Source organism: Rana temporaria, chromosome 10 (genome assembly GCF_905171775.1).
Source record: "Rana temporaria chromosome 10, aRanTem1.1, whole genome shotgun sequence".
Classification (NCBI taxonomy): Eukaryota; Metazoa; Chordata; class Amphibia; order Anura; family Ranidae; genus Rana; species Rana temporaria.
The window spans coordinates 107,072,774-107,089,198 of NC_053498.1; the positions used below are offsets into that span (position 1 = coordinate 107,072,774).

The 16,425-nt window shown below is 42.1% G+C and overlaps 1 protein-coding gene across 3 annotated transcripts in view; it reads left to right on the plus strand.

Moving 5' to 3' along the window:
• Window positions 1-201: 201 nt before the first annotated feature.
• TNFRSF14 (TNF receptor superfamily member 14) overlaps window positions 202-16,425 on the plus strand; it is a 54,886-nt gene continuing 38,662 nt past the window's right edge. Inside the window, exon 1 of one of the 3 annotated variants that reach the window (XM_040325925.1) lies at window positions 202-471. In XM_040325925.1, the coding sequence (XP_040181859.1) occupies window positions 439-471 (33 nt within the window). In that variant the 5' untranslated portion in view covers window positions 202-438. The remainder of the gene's footprint in view (window positions 472-16,425) is intronic. The other 2 variants (XM_040325926.1, XM_040325928.1) reach the window with 2 other exon arrangements.

Consider the following 16,425-nt stretch of genomic DNA (forward strand, 5'->3'; position numbering starts at 1 on the left):
TGGATAAAAAAGAAAAATCATCAGGAAATTTCTATTAATATTAACCACCAAATTAAAGCTCAATTTCCCCTGAACAAAACAGGGTACAGTATAATTTACCCGGATATAATAAATTGTTACAAAGATATTCCAAGTTTTAAACCCACGTCAGCTGAGAAAGTAAAAGTGAAAGGAAAAATGGAAGACACGCCCTGTTTCAATTCTCAGCCAGTAAAATCCTCTGAGAGAAGTTGCAAGACGTGAATGTGGACTTTGTTCGGGGCACATGATGAGTTAACTGCAGTTCCTGTACTCCGGAGTATTCTTCTTTTTTTTGTGGTTTGTTTATGTAAATGAATAATGTTCATGGACTGCACAGGACTGTTTGCTGATCTCCTGTTGTCGTCGTCGCTGCCATGAAGTCTTCAAGCTACAGACAAACTGCGACAGAGAATCAATATGAGTTTATTATTATTAGTAACCGTCTATCTGGTAAGTGTTCTCAGCTTCCTGTAAGCACGTCCTCTTGGAATTCCCCTATTGGAAACGAACATATTTGCGTATGTTGGACGAGGAGGCTATTTATATGAAGCCCTGAGCGTTTTTTCAATGCATTGCATTGTGTGAGGCGGTATTTCAGCTTTTATCTTTGTGGCAGGCCTATATTGTGCAATGCACATGACTGGGTGTGTACAGGCGCTTCAGGAGACAGAGTCAGTACAGGAATCATAGCTTGCAGGAGACAAGCTGTGAACGAGGCCTATGTGTGGTTGTGACAGTCAGGTGACACACATTTTAAAACTTTTGTTTACTGTGCCGAGTAATGAGTAATGGAAAATAAAACTATTTGCTGAGATAAAGGGACCCTAAACAATATCCTTATATATATATATATATAATTATTATTAAAGGGCCCCGGATGGCAACCCCCCTTTTTTAAATTTTTTTTTATAAATGTTTATTTTTTTTGTTTTGTTTCTTGTATATATATATATATTAGTGCTGTGCGTTAAACGTCAATATTTTTATCACGCGATTAACGCTCGGGGTGGACGTGCAGAGTGTGCAGCGGCGCGGCTTACCTTCTCGCTGGATTCACAGGCAAGTTACTCACCTTGTCCCTGGATCCAGCGATGCCACCCCGCTGTGTGATCGAGCGGGTCCTCCTCGCTCGATTCACAGTGTCTGTGTCAGGGCTGTGGAGTCGGAGTCGAGGAGTCGGAGTCGGGGGAAATTTTGGGTACCTGGAGTCGGAGTCGGCAAACAATGCACCCACTCCAACTAAATTTAGATTGGAATAAAAAAAAAAAAAAAGCAAGTTTAAATGTCCCAATTCACAAAAAGTTATAATTAATGACTTCTCTACTGTAAGAATAAAGACCAATGCATGCAGTGCCTCACGTAACCGCAAAACGAACACGTTAAGTGACCGTGAAGAAGCATGCTTTTCATGTGCTTCACTATATGGCACGCAACGCACAATTAGGAGCGGCAATACTTATACTTTCCATAGTGTTGTGTTCTGCTTTTACAGGGAACGCATGTTAGAGAACCAGTAAGTGTCCAAATAAAAAAATTCCAACAGGAGTTTTATAAAGCACTAAAAGTTGAAAAGTATGATCGCTCATCAAAACTTACTGTTGAAGAAGCCATCCTTGTTTATCCAGAGATCGTTAGTGATGTGGCCAGAATAGTTACTGCAATGCCACCCACCCAAGTCAGTGTCGCAAGATTATTTTCAGCCCTAAAAATAATAAAGTCTGACTTAAGAGCCTCTATGGAAGAGGATCTGGCAGAGGCAATTCTCTTCCTTAGAACTCTACATTGAATTGATTTGCATTTGCTAAGCCTAGAACTACATTTCAAGATTAATATAAACCATTTCTAGGTTTTGCAGATTTTGTTTTTGGTTCATTATAGATAAGCTTTGATTTTGTTCTAAAACAATCAAATAATGTGGTTTGTATTTTTGAACTGGTAAAGATCCTGTTCCTGATGTTTATGCCTGCTGCTACTATCCAGTCACTTGATTGTTTTCATTGTGTTTGTCTTTTGCTTAACCACTTCAATACCGGGCTTTAAAACCCACCTCCTTCCCGGGCCTATTCTGGCACTTCTTTCCTACATGTACAAATCCTCATTATTTTGCTAGAAAATTACTCAGAACCCCCAAACATTATATATGTTTTTTTAGCAGACACCCTAGGGAATAAAATGGCGGTCATTGCAACTTTTTATCTTGCACCGTATTTGCGCAATAATTTTTCAAACGGCTTTTTTTTGTAAAAAAAATGGTTTCATAAATTAAAAAATAACAAAACAGTAACGTTAGCCCAATTTTTTGGTAAAATATGAAAGATGATGTTACGCCGAGTAACTCGATACCTAACATGTCACGCTTTAAAATTGCGTACACTCATGGAATGGCGCCAAACTTCGTTACTTAAAAATCTCCATAGGCGACACTTAATTTTTTTTACAGGTTGCCAGTTTAGAGTTACAGAGGAGGTCTAGTGCTAGAATTGTTGCACACGCTCTAACGCACGCGGCGACACCTCACATGTGTGGTTTGAACGACGTTTACATACGTGGGCGGGACTTGCGTGTGCGTACGCTTCTGAGCGCGAGCTACCGGGGACAGGGGCATTTTAATTTTTTTATTATTATTTTTTCTTTTTTATTTTACTTATTTCTTTATTTTTTACACTTTTTTTTACATTTTTTTTTTTTTTTCAATCGCTTTTATTCCTATTACAAGGAATGTAAACATCCCTTGTAATAGGAATGTGTGTGACAGGTCCTCTTTAAGGAGAGATGCGGGGTCAATAAGACCCCACATCTCTCCTGCAGGCTGGAAAGAATGAGATCGTGAAAAAAAATTCACAGATCTCATTCAAACTAGCCGCAATTGCGGTTTGTTTACTTACGGGGACCCGGGCGTGACGTCATCACATCGCGCCCGGGCCTCCGACGGTCATAGAGATGACTGGTGACCAGATGGTCACCAGTCTTCTCTATGGCAAACATCCGGCGGACGGCGATCATCTCTCCGGGCCCCCGGTGGGACGGGAGAGCCCGGAGAAGCACCGGATGGCGGCGGGAGGGGGGGATGTCCCCTCCCGCCGCCTGTAAGAACGATCTAGCGGCGGGATCGCCGCCGCTAAAAAATGATATCTCAATGATGCCTCCGGGTGCAGGCATCATTGAGATATCCCCCCCGCAAAGCCCAGGACGTCATATGACGTCCACCCAGGATAACAGGTCCCTGTTTTGGACGTCATATGACGGCGTGCGGGTGTCAAGTGGTTAAACTGTGCAATACAGTAGACTGTTGGCTTCCCAGCCAGTAGTCCTGTGGTAGGTTGCGTTTCTTTCACTCAAGGAATGTATAAAATACATTCGCATATTAATACAGAGGAGTCGGAGTCGGGGAGTCGGAGTCGGAAGTACATAAAACTGAGGAGTCGGAACATTTATCTACCGACTCCACAGCCCTGGTCTGTGTGCCGCCGATCTCCGTTCCCTGCGACGTTACGACGCACGGGAGCGGAGAATGGCGCCAAATTCAAAAAAGTAAACAAACACAATACACACAGTATACTGTAATCTTATAGATTACAGTACTGTATGTAAAAAAATACACACCCCCCTTGTCCCTAGTGGTCTGCCCAGTGCCCTGCATGTACTTTTATATAATAAAAACTATTCTTTCTGCCTGAAAACTGTAGATTGTCCAAAAGTGTCCCTTTATGTCAAAAATGGTTTTAGATCAGCTAGAAAACAGCGATCAAAATTTATGACGAATTAATCGTGAGTTAACTATGACATTAATGCGATTAATCGCGATTAAAAATTTTAATCGTTTGACAGCACTAATATATATATATATATATATATATATATATAATATTTTTTTTATTATTAAAGGGCCCAGAGGTCCCCAGGGCCCTGGATGGCAACCCCCTTTTTATTTTATTTTTATAAATGTTTATTTTTTTATTTTTGTTTATTTATTTATTTATATATATATATATATATATATATATATAATTTGTTTTCTATTAAAGGGCCCATAGGTCCCCAGGTCCCTGGATGGCAACCCCCTTTTTATTTTATTTTTATTAAAGGGCCCAAAGGTTCAGGATGGCAACCCCCCTTTTTTTGTAATTTCTTCTAATAAAAAAAAATAAAAATTTGTGTGTGTGTGTGTATATGTGTGTGTGTGTGTGTATATGTGTATATATATATATATATATATATATATATATATATATATATATATATATATATATATATATATTATTAAAGGGCCCAGAGGGCCCCGGATGGCTACCCCCCTTTTTTTATATATATTTTTCTTTATTCTTTATTTCTTCTTTTTTTTGTAAAGGCCCCCCCCCCCCGCTTCTCAATTCGCGGCATCCCCCCACCCCCGCTTCTCAATTTCAGGCGGCAGCCTGCTCCAGGAGGGCCCATGCCTGAAGCTGTGTAAGGGGCCCCATAATTCCTGATGGCGGCCCTGGCTGGAGTTAACGAATACCGAATGGAGCTAAGGATCTATGTCTCTGTTGCTTCCCAAAATGAATCAATGAATTCCACGTGTTAACTCAAGCAACCAGACTAGAGATCCAGCCAATAAATAAAAGGGACATCATAATCAAACGAACATGATTTAGAATTTATCAATCCAATTTATCTATTGTTCTACCTGTAATATTTTATAAGATATCGGCACCTATCCCAAAATATTCTGAATACAACTTTATTCCATTGCAACTGCTTACTCCTGCTGAGGAACCGTTGTCTTGGTTTCCAAACAGGGAAAATTCATCTGATCGACGCCATTACTAGTAAAAAAATAACTATTTTTTTTTTTACCAAAAATATGTAGAAGAATACATATCAGCCTAAACTGAGGGAAAACATGTTTTTATATATTTTTTGGGGATATTTATTATAGCAAAACGTAAAACATATTGCTTTTTTTTTTCAAAATTGTCGCTCTATTTTTGTTTATAGCGCAAAAAATAAAAACCGCAGAGGTGATACCACCAAAGAAAGCTCTATTTGTGGGGGGAAAAAAGAACGCCAATTTTGCACGACCGCGCAATTGTCAGTTAAAGCGACGCAGTGCCGAATTGTAAAAAGGGGCAAGGTCCTTTAGCTCCAAAATGGTCTGGGGCTGAAATGGTTAAAGGTCTTGAAATATTAGTTGGAGAAACCATCCTACCCCGGTGATTTACAATTCGGTAGTATGTTTATAACTACTGTAGTTCTATTTCTTGGTTCGTGAACAGAGCATTTAATTCTTCAAGCTGATGTCCGGAGAGAGATGGAAGTTTTAGACCCTGTAGGAATTTTTGTTTTTTCTCTGTGGTTGGTTGAGGCGTACAGGGCTGTGGAGTCGGTAGATAAATGATCCGACTCCTCAGTTTTATGTACTTCCGACTCCCCGACTCCTCTGTATTAATATGCGAATGTATTTTATACATTCCTTGAGGGAAAGAAACGCAACCTACCACAGGACTACTGGCTGGGAAGCCAACAGTCTACTGTATTTCACAGTTTAAGCAAAAGACAAACACAATGAAAACAATCAAGTGGCTGGATAGTAGCAGCAGGCATAAACATCAGGAACAGGATCTTTACCAGTTCAAAAATACAAACCACATTATTTGGTTGTTTTAGAACAAAAACAAAGCTTATCTATAATGAACCAAAAACAAAATCTGTTAAACCTAGAAATGGTTTATATTAATCTTGAAATGTAGTTCTAGGCTTAGCAAATGCAAATCAATTCAATGTAGAGTTCTAAGGAAGAGAATTGCCTCTGCCAGATCCTCTTTCATAGAGGCTCTTAAGTCAGACTTTATTATTTTTAGGGCTGAAAATAATCTTTCGACACTGACTTGGGTGGGTGGCATTGCAGTAACTATTCTGGCCACATCACTAACGATCTCTGGATAAACAAGGATGGCTTCTTCAACAGTAATGCCGCATACACACCATCACTTTATGTGATGAAAAAAAATGACATTTTCTGTGAAGTAAAAAATGACGTTTTTGAAAACTTCAATTTTCAAAGACGAAGTTGCCTACACACCATCGTTTTCTCACAATGATCTTGCAAAGTGAGGTTACGTTCCACCACGTTTTACCATTGAAGCTTGCTTCATAAGTAGCTTCTGGGCATGCGTGGATGAAAAAACGTCTTAGAAAACAACGTTTTTTGCTACACACGGTCAATTTCTGTGAAGTAAAAAGTGCACTTTTGAAAAACGACACATAAAATTGAAGCATGCTTCAATTTTTTTTGGTCGTTTTTTACAAGACATAAAACGCCTTTTTCCCACACACAGTCAATTAAAGTGACGTTTTTAAAAACGTCATTTTTTTTCATCACATAAAGTGATGGTGTGTACGCGGCATAAGTTTTGATGAGCGATCATACTTTTCAACTTCTTTTAGTGCTTTATAAAACTCCTGTTGGAATTTTTTTATTTGGACACTTACTGGTTCTCTAACATGCGTTCCCTGTAAAAGCAGAACACAACACTATGGAAAGTATAAGTATTGCAGCTCCTAATTGTGCGTTGCGTGCCATATAGTGAAGCACATGAAAAGCATGCTTCTTCACGGTCACTTAACGTGTTCGTTTTGCGGTTACGTGAGGCACTGCATGCATTGGTCTTTATTCTTACAGTAGAGAAGTCATTAATTATAACTTTTTGTGAATTGGGACATTTAAACTTGCTTTTTTTTTTTTTTATTCCAATCTAAATTTAGTAGGAGTCAGAGTCGGTGCATTGTTTGCCGACTCCGAGTCCGACTCCAGGTACCCAAAATTTCCCCTGACTCCGACTCCTCGACTCCGACTCCACAGCCCTGGAGGCGTGGTGGGATTTTTTGTGTAAGTTATATAGTGCGCCATAATATTCGGCAAATTTGATTTGCTATGTCTTGTGGGTTAGTGATTTTGTGGTGTGGTGTAGGGTGTTTTAGGTATGCTATTCTGGATTTCGTACATGCTTCCTTCAATCTATTTGCCAAGTATTTGCCTGCTCTGTTAGCGTTTGCGTAGTAGTTTAGCTGTAGGCATCCAAGATATTTGTCGTATTGTTGGAAGAGTGTGTTCGTTAATGTCGCTATGTGTTTTTTGTTTTGGGTTTCCGTGTTGTGATAGCAAAGCATTAAGTTTGGCTATTACTGTCCCTGAAGAAAAGCATCCCCACACCATGATGCTGTCACCACCATGTTTCACAGTGGGGATGATGTGCTCAGGGTAATGTGCAGTGTTAGTTTTTCACCACACTGTGGGGGAGATTCAGATAGAGATACGACGGTGTATCTCCTGATACACCGTCGTATCTCTGAGATCCGACGGTCGGATCTATTCGGCTGATTCATAGAATCAGGTTCCGCATAGATCTCCCTAAGATCTGACAGGTGTAAGTGACTTACACCGTCGGATCTTAGGCTGCAATTCCCCGCTGGCCGCTAGGTGGCGCTTCGTTTTTTTACGCGACGAATATGCAAATGCCGATTTCCGCCGATTTTTTTTTTTTTTTTTTTTACGTCGCTTGCGTTCTGCTTTTTCCGGCGTATAGTTACCCCTGCTATGTGAGGCGTATCCTATGTTAAGTATGGCCGTCGTTCCCGCGCCAATTTTGAATTTTGACGTCGTTTGCGTAAGTCGATTCAGAAAAGCGCTGGACGCAAGTTACGCTCACGCCGAAACCAATGACGTCCTAGCGACGTCATTGGGAGCAATGCACGCCGGGAAAATTCGCGGGTGGCGCATGCGCAGTTAAATCAGCGCGGGGACGCGCCTGATTTAAATGCTACACTCCCCCCTAGCCGCGGAATTTGAATTCTGCCGGGGGATTTACGATACGCCGCCGCAAGTTTTGAGGTAAGTGCTTTCCGAATACAGCACTAGACTCTCAAACTTGCGCCGGCGGATCGTAAATCAGATAGATTACGCGGATCTAAAGAGTGTTTTGCTTTTAGGCCAAAGAGTAACATTTTTCTCTCATCTGACTAGAGCACCTTCTTCCACATATTTGCTGTGTCCCCCCACATGGCTTCTCGCAATCTGCAAATGGGACTTTTTATGGCTTTCTTTCAACAATGGTTTCTTCTTGCCACTCTTTCACTGCATACTTTTCACAAAAGTATTCATTGTCTCAATAGTTGCTGGATGCCAAGCAGTCCCTGACTATTTTAATGAAGTTCTTTTTTAAGGTTGGCGCAGACAAAGCGTTAGCTGTTTGTATATTTTCTTTGTATGCAAAACCATATGTAGCAGAAGTTATTTTTGTGAAGACTGTGCTGATTGTACTGAGGTTTATATGTGTCTGAGATTGTTGCTTGTAGCAAAGAAATCAAAGCATATTTTGTAGGTACAGGAAAGCCTGGGTTTTGTTTAACCACGCTCCGTAAGCTCCTCCCACTGTTAAAAGTTTGTCCACACCAACCTTTTGGCAAGGTGCATGTAGCATGCCACAAGATGACACCACCCACAAGTGTCCATCTTTCTCAAGTTCTAAAGTTGGGAGGAATGTTGATGCCAAGTTGTTCCCACTAGATCAGCATATTAATAGGTATTGTGGGCAAATCCCCAGTAATACCCTCCAGCATATGTGATGAAGGGGTCCTGCGCGGCTCTTAACCACTTGCTTACTGGGCACATATACCCCCCTCCTGCCCAGGTGAAATTTCAGCTTCCGGCACTGCGTCGCTTTAACTGACAATTGCGCGGTCGTGCGACGTGGCTCCCAAACAAAATTGACGTCCTTTTTTTCCCCACAAATAGAGCTTTCTTTTGGTGGTATTTGATCGCCTGTGCGGTTTTTATTTTTTGCGCTATAAACAAAAAAGAGCGACAATTTTGAAAAAAATACAATATTTTTTACTTGTTGCTATAATAAATATCCCAATTTAAAAAAAAAAACACTTTTTTTTCTCAGTTTAGGCCGATACGTATTCTTCTACATATTTTTGGTTAAAAAAAATGCAATAAGCGACTGGTTTGCGCAAAAGTTATAGCGCCTACAAAATAGGGGACAGAATTATTATTAATATTTTTTTTTTTTCTAGAAATGGCGGCGATCTTCGATTTTTATTGGGACTGCGACGTTATGGCGGACACATCGGACACTTTTGACACATTTTTGGCGCCATTCACATTTATACTGCGATCAGTGCTATAAATATGCACTAATTACTGTATAAATGTGACTGGCATTGAAGGGGTTAACACTAGGGGGTGAGGAAGGGGTTAAATGTGTATACTGCTTAGTGTTCTAACTGTGGGGGGAGGGGGTGACTGGGGGGGGGGTGACCGATCTGTGTCCCTATGTACAAGGGACACAGATCGGTCTCCTCTCCAGAGACAGGACGCTGTCTCTGTGTGAGCCGGCAATGAGAGATGATCTCATATGTTTACATATGAGATCATCTCTCATTGGCCGCACAGATCGCATCGCAAACGGCCACTCTGATTGGCCGTTCGCGGCGATCTGTAATTGGCTGTGTCCAAGGGACACGGCCAGCACAGAAGTTCCCCTGCTGCACGCTCTGGAGCGCGCGCAGGGAACGCCCAAAGGGGCGGATGTCTATTGACGTCCTGTTGGATTTTGGGATCTGCGCTGTAGCCGTCATTTGACTATAGCGCAGGTCCCAGGAGGTTAAACGTCGCTTTTTTATTTTTTGATACTAGGTGATTAAAGTGTTGGAGATCCTGGTGTGCTGGTGACACTTCCTTCTCGATTGCAGTCAGTTCCAGCCGTTGATCATTTTAGCACCCAAGATACAGCCATTTCTGCAGGAACGTGTGCGTTGGGAGTATTGCATTGGCGCTACCAGTTTAGGACTAGAGAGGTGCATTTAAAATGCCAGCAGATCTTCATTCCATGAGAGGTCCCACACATGTCCATGTGCACCTCTCCCAAAGTCCCATTTACTGGTCAACTGGATCTCGTTTATTCTGACTAGGAATTATTAGTTCCAATATATTTTCAATTATTGTGCATGATTTACAACCAATTCTTATGGATCAATAAGAATTTACTGGTAACATTTTTTTTTTCTCTCCATTATGATATATCAAAGCTCATCTAGATCAGGTTTATATACAGTATATGTTATCACACCAATGACATAACACATATGCCATTGCCAAACACACCCCCATACATTTACAGACAGCCATTCTAATTTGTGCCAATCATGGCAGTTGCCCAACACTGTTTATGCTAAAGCAGCAAACGGTATGCATGTTACAGCATGTACATTCCACTAGTTGTACCAGTTCAAGTACAACATGCTCTGCAAGATCTGTCATGGCCAGATTCATACATTTGTTTGTTTTCTCTACATAGAATATCAACCCTGTTTAATAGGGGCATAGGCAGGCCCGGATTTCCCATGAGGCCAGGCCTTGGGGCGGCAGGACTCCAAGGGGCGGCAAGTGGCATGGAGTCCCCCGACGCCCGGAACATACAGTTAAGGGCGGTAAGTTATGGGGGAATCCGCTCGCTCGTTAACAAGTGATTGCGGCGTAGTCGCCAAAATCACTTGTAAAATATGTGCTCCTGTCCGTCCTCCCCTCTCCCCCCCCACCCCACATACCTCTCTCTGCTGGCTCTGTCTTCGGGACTCCGTCCTTCCCCCGGCCACCAAGTCTTTCTCCTGTTCCTGCTGCCGATGTACACAGTGAGAGGGGAGAGCTGTGCTCTTCCCATCTCAGCTGTGACAGGAGTTCTAGCACAGTGCTAGGACTCCTGTTTTGGAGGTGACAGGGTCAATAAAGGGAACATGTCACCTCCAATTGCAATCACACAGGAAATAGTTTTATCCTGTGTGATAGCAAAAAAGTTAAGTGAAAAAAAAATGATAAAAAATAAATAAATAATAAGAAATAATAATTAAATTAATAAAATAAAAAAGTAAAGAATAAGAAAAATAATAAGAAAATGATACAAAAATTAAAAAAAAGTAAGCGACAAGCTACAAATAAATAAAAATAAAAAAAGTGATAAAGTAAAAAAACAAACAAAACATATTTGAACTAACCGTGCCGCACATTCTCCGTTGATTTGAGGGGGGGGGGTTCGGTTGGCGGGGAGGGGGTGCATTGTGGAACCTGGCCTTGGGGTGGCAGGGAGAGCAAATCCGGCCTTGGTGTGTGGTTAGAATTTTACTGCTGTATGTGTCCCTACTGGGGATAATGGAACGCTGTCAGCCTCTCAATTTGTCCTGTTGACTATTGTCCCTTAACCGAAAGGGAAAAAGACAATAATGCTGAGTTTTCACCATAGCACTAATAGAGGGGAAATTTTCCGTTGGGACCCTTGCCCTATTTCCCTTACTTTTGAAAGATTTTCTATCCCTTCCTGTCATGTTTACAGGCCAGGAAGTGCCGGGAAATCGCCTCAATGGAAAACAAAACTAGCAGGGTGTTAACTATTTCTTATGCCGCGTACACACGATCATTTTTCGGCATGAAAAAAAAAATAAGTTTTTCAGCATGTAGAAAAAAACTAAGTTTTTCCAACTTTCTTTATTAAAACGACGTTGCCCACACACCATCGTTTTAAAAAAATGCTCTAGCAAAGCGCGGTGACGTACAACACGTACGACGGCACTATAAAAGGAAAATTCCATGCAAATGACGCCACCCTTGGGGCTGCTTTAGCTGATTTCATGTTAGTAAAAGACGATTTGCGCTTTTCTGTCTGTTACAGCGTGATGAATGTGCTTACTCCATTATGAACGGTAGTTTTGCCAGAATGAGCGCTCCCGCCGTTAAAGCCCACACACGATCATTTTTTACAACCCGAAAAACGACATAGTTTAAAACGTCGTGAAAAAATAGAGCATGTTCAAATTTTTTATTGGCCGTTTTTCAGGACCCGAAAAATGATGTGAAGCCCACACACGATCATTTTAAATTACATTTTTTTAAAACAACGTTTTTTTCATGCCGAAAAATGATCGTGTGTACGCGGCATTACTCTAGCCATAATGTTATGACTTCAGATACACTTCTAGGGGCACATTTTTCACGTTAATGAACAGATAATGTAATCAAAATTTTTATTTTGTTTTGTAAAACTGATGTAAAGCCCCATTTAGTTTTAGGTTGAGAAGCGAAAGGGTAGAACCACTATCAGATTTTGTTTGCTGTTGTCTGTTTTTACTGCGCATCTAAAGAGTTTCACACAGTAAAATAAAAAAAAAGTGTATTGTACATGAATCTATGCAAACATAGAATGTGTAGAGCATAAAACGAATAAATATCACCCAAATGAATGAATAATAAATGCAAGAACAGTGACAATAAGATCAATATTAAATACAGAAAAACATTAAATGATGTAAATAAAGTCTCTAGTGTACAACTGTTTTAATGTAGCTAAGAACACTTACATTTAAAAGAGTAAAACAGCGCTTATAAAATTGAAAAAACGGCAGCAGTGGAGGTTCCCGACGCATTTCGCAACAAAGTGCATCGTCCTCCACTGATACCGTTTTTTCCATTTGATAAGCGCTGTTTAACTCTTTTTTTAAATGTAAGTGTTCTTATCTACATTAAAACCGTTGTACATTCAGTATTCCGCTATGTGCCCTTCTTTTCCTTTTTACATTCCATCACATCGGTTTCATTCCCTGGCCCAATTTGGGTATCTCCTGGAAGCACCCATCTGCTTGAATCATTCCCTTGGTCTCCTTTTGGATTAGTGTGTGAGTCGCTTCCGTGGGAATTGCAGCTGAGGATCCATTTTCTACAATGGTTCATATTCTGCTCAGTTGACCCTCTGGACTTATGTTCATTAGGGTTCACTGCTTCTGGTAAGCTTCCTCTTCAATGGTCGGTGGTGGATTTCTTTATTGCACTTCATCTCAGAGCATTGGGATTATTATCATTTTGTTTCACATTGAACTTTTTTGATTATCATTCTCATCACTAGAAACTTTATTTACATAATTTAATGTTTTTTAGTATTTAATATTGATCCTATTGTCACTGTTGTCATCACTTTTATTGTTGCATGTATTATTAATTCATTTGGGTGATATTTATTTGTTTTATGCGCTACACATTCTATGTGTGTTCTGTTTTTGCACCTTTGTCAGCTGCTTACTACAGATAGCGTGAATTTTTTTTGTATTTTGTTACATCAATCTATGCAAATGTATAATAAAATCATATGGTTGAAACAGGAAACTTGCAATATAGCATAAGAAGAAAATTTACTTCCACAAGTCTTTGAACATTTTTTTTAGTCCTTTGCTGCATTCATTAATACTGGTGTAACCTGCCCCCCTTGGAACTTTCCAAGCTGTAAATCACAGTGCAGATCTATTTTGTATCTGATCAACCGAGTCGATTTAAAGCGGATCACCCCCCCCCTTTTTGTTTTTTAACCCCTGATGACCTTGCTGCAGGTTTTCCACAGTTTAGATCAGGGATCCTCAAACTACGGCCCTCCAGCTGTTGCAGAACTACACATCCCATGAGGCATTGGAACACACTGACATTCACAGACATGACTAGGCATGATGGGAATTGTAGTTCCTGAACAACTGGAGGGCCATAGTTTGAAGACCCCTGGTTTAGATCCTCGCCCACCCAGGGGATCCAGCATTGTCCTGCTGAGATCCTCTTCTCTGCAACTGCCGCTCTGGTCTCGCTCTGCCATGTTTGTATGTGACGTTATCGGGAGGCTGCGGCCTCTTTCAGATGGAGCCAGTGGACCTCCTGCTGAAATGCTGCTAGGCCCACCCCTTTCTATTTTGTTAATGACAGATTAGACCTCCAGGGATATGTGACATGTATATCACAGTGAGCAAAGTACACGTTATTTGCCTAGGCTAATGATGTGTAAGAGAGGCAGAACCCATTTTCAGTAAAAAAGAGGGTAAACATGTGACATTGATGTAGCAGAGGAGGGGTGGATAGGAGGACTTGAGGGCGAAGATCCGTTTTAAGTACAGTCAAAATTCTTAAGTTCTGATGAAGGGGAGTGTGTTTTGCCCCCAAAATGTGCTTGCTTTTGTCAGGGAAATAGCCGAAGAATGGGCAATCCTGCCAGTACCCGTCATGGTTGCGCCAGATGAATCCCCATGCGCATGCATACAGGTGCGCGGCGTTGGGTGCACACAGACGCGCATGCATGCCATGACAGATGTTGGCGCCCCCCTGGCCTATTTAAATCTGCCACTGACACATGCAGGTTGCTGGATTATCGTCAGCTTCCTGTGTCTCCTGTGCCTTGTGTATCCTGGTCCTTGGACTTCCCGCTACAGAGCCGGCTTGCTGTTCCCGTTTATCATGAACCTCTGGCTTGACCCCCAGCTTACATCCTGACCTGTGCTCCTGTCTGTCTCATCGTGTTTGACCCCGGCTTGGCTGACTACTCTATCTCCGGCCCACTGTGTATGACCTGGTTTGTTCCTGTATCCATCTCGGACTGATTTACTGTGTATGACCCCTGACCTGGCTACTGACTTTTTCCTGGTTCATCCTGCTGTTCCATACCTGAGACCTCTCCTTGCCCCCAGGTGAAGGGGGGGATTGACTGCTCGGCGGGGGGGTTAGGCTCACTTGCTGTTTGCTGCCTGGCTCACCAGTGCCCATCCATGCTGACCACTAAACTGACCTACCAGACCTGTACACTGACCCCTTCTGACACCTGCGCTGACCCCCTCTGACACCTGCACTGACCCCCCCCCCCCCAACACCTGCACTGCCCCCCCCCGACGCCTGCACTGCCCCCCCCCGACACCTGCACTGACCCCCCCCCCCCCCCTGACACCTCCACTGACCCCTCTGACAGTTGACCTCTTGACACTCCTGCAGCTCAGCCATACCTGTGTAGTGTAGCCCATCTGAATCATGACCACTCAGACACCATTTACACAGAGAGCTGGGGGTTCTCAGTGCGCAGAGCATCCACGGTGTCATTCCTGCCTCCTGGACCTGTCGCTGCCTATGATGGACGTCACACGTCCTGCGATCCAGCTGTCAAAATCACAGGCATTGGACCAGCTGGACAGTCTGATTCTTTCTCTTTGTATATGGCCGCTCGGGCTCAGGGCTAACAATGCAATTATGAATGCCCGAGACCCGGGGCTTTTTGGGGGACCACTCAGGGGTATAGCCCTCCTCAGCCCCCCCCCCCCCTGCCGACGCCACTGGGCATGGTGTTGTTTTTCAGGGATTAGGCTTGGCCCCTTAGTTCCAGTGAAGGGAACTCTTAAGGCGTCATGATACCAAGACATTTTGAACAATTTCATGCTCCCAACTTTGTGGGAATAGTTTAGGGATGGCCCCTTCCTGTTGCAACATGACTGCGTACCAGTGCACAAAGCAAAGTTCATATAGTTTCAATAATGCTATGAAATTTATCATACTATTCCTATACATGAGAACTACACACATACTGTATGTGATATACATTTCGGGGGTTATTTACGAAAGGCAAATCCACTTTGCGCTACAAGTGCACTTGGAAGTGCAGTCGCTGTAAATCTGAGGGGTAGATCTGAAATGAGGCGAAGTTCTGTTGACTTTATCATCCAATCATGTGCAAGCTAAAATGCTGTGTTTTATTTTTCTTGCATGTCCCCCTCAGATCTACAGTGACTGCACTTGTAGTGCAAAGTGGATTTTCCTTTAGTAAATCACCCCCTATGTCTTGCACACTTGGTGAGAACACGGAAGGGCCCAAAGACAATGGAGTATATTTTGGCTTTCAATGTCTAAAAAAATTACTTGTCAGTTTGTTGGCACTGTACTGCATAATTAGTCTGCTGATTAAAATTATATAACATTAGTGCAACTTTTATGTAACCTAGCAGAATGGTAAAGCTCAAAGTTTTATCCCGCTTTTGTCGCAGTTTCTGCACAGATGTCAATGTAAATCGTGGGCTGAAATCACAAAAGGTAGTACAGAAACTACTTTTTGAAATCGGTGCAGGGCAGCAGATGCGGTGTCGCACAGATTATTACGGTGCCATTGCCGGCAAATGCCACTGGAGCTGGTTCATGCTGGTGCGGTTTGACATGAACTCTGTGCGTTATTTAATCCTGACCTCTGTGCGTTACTTAATCCTGACCCCTGAGCTCTGTGCATTATTTAAACCTGACCCATGAACTCTGTGCGTTATTTAATCCTGACCCCTGCAATTTAGCTACACCCACAATTTTCTGCAGCATGTGTGGCGTATTGCAACAATTCCCCTTTCGCCTTTTTTTTTTTTTGTTCACTTTAACAAATGGGGGTCTGGTTCTGTTGGTGTATCTGCAAATGAGGGTGAGGATTTGTTGGCATGGTCAGTAGGATGTTCTTGGATTTCATTTCAAAATCTGGTAACCTTACTTTAGCTGGAAAGATGGTGGCAGGTGGGAGATCACTCCCATTTACCTTCACCACCTTG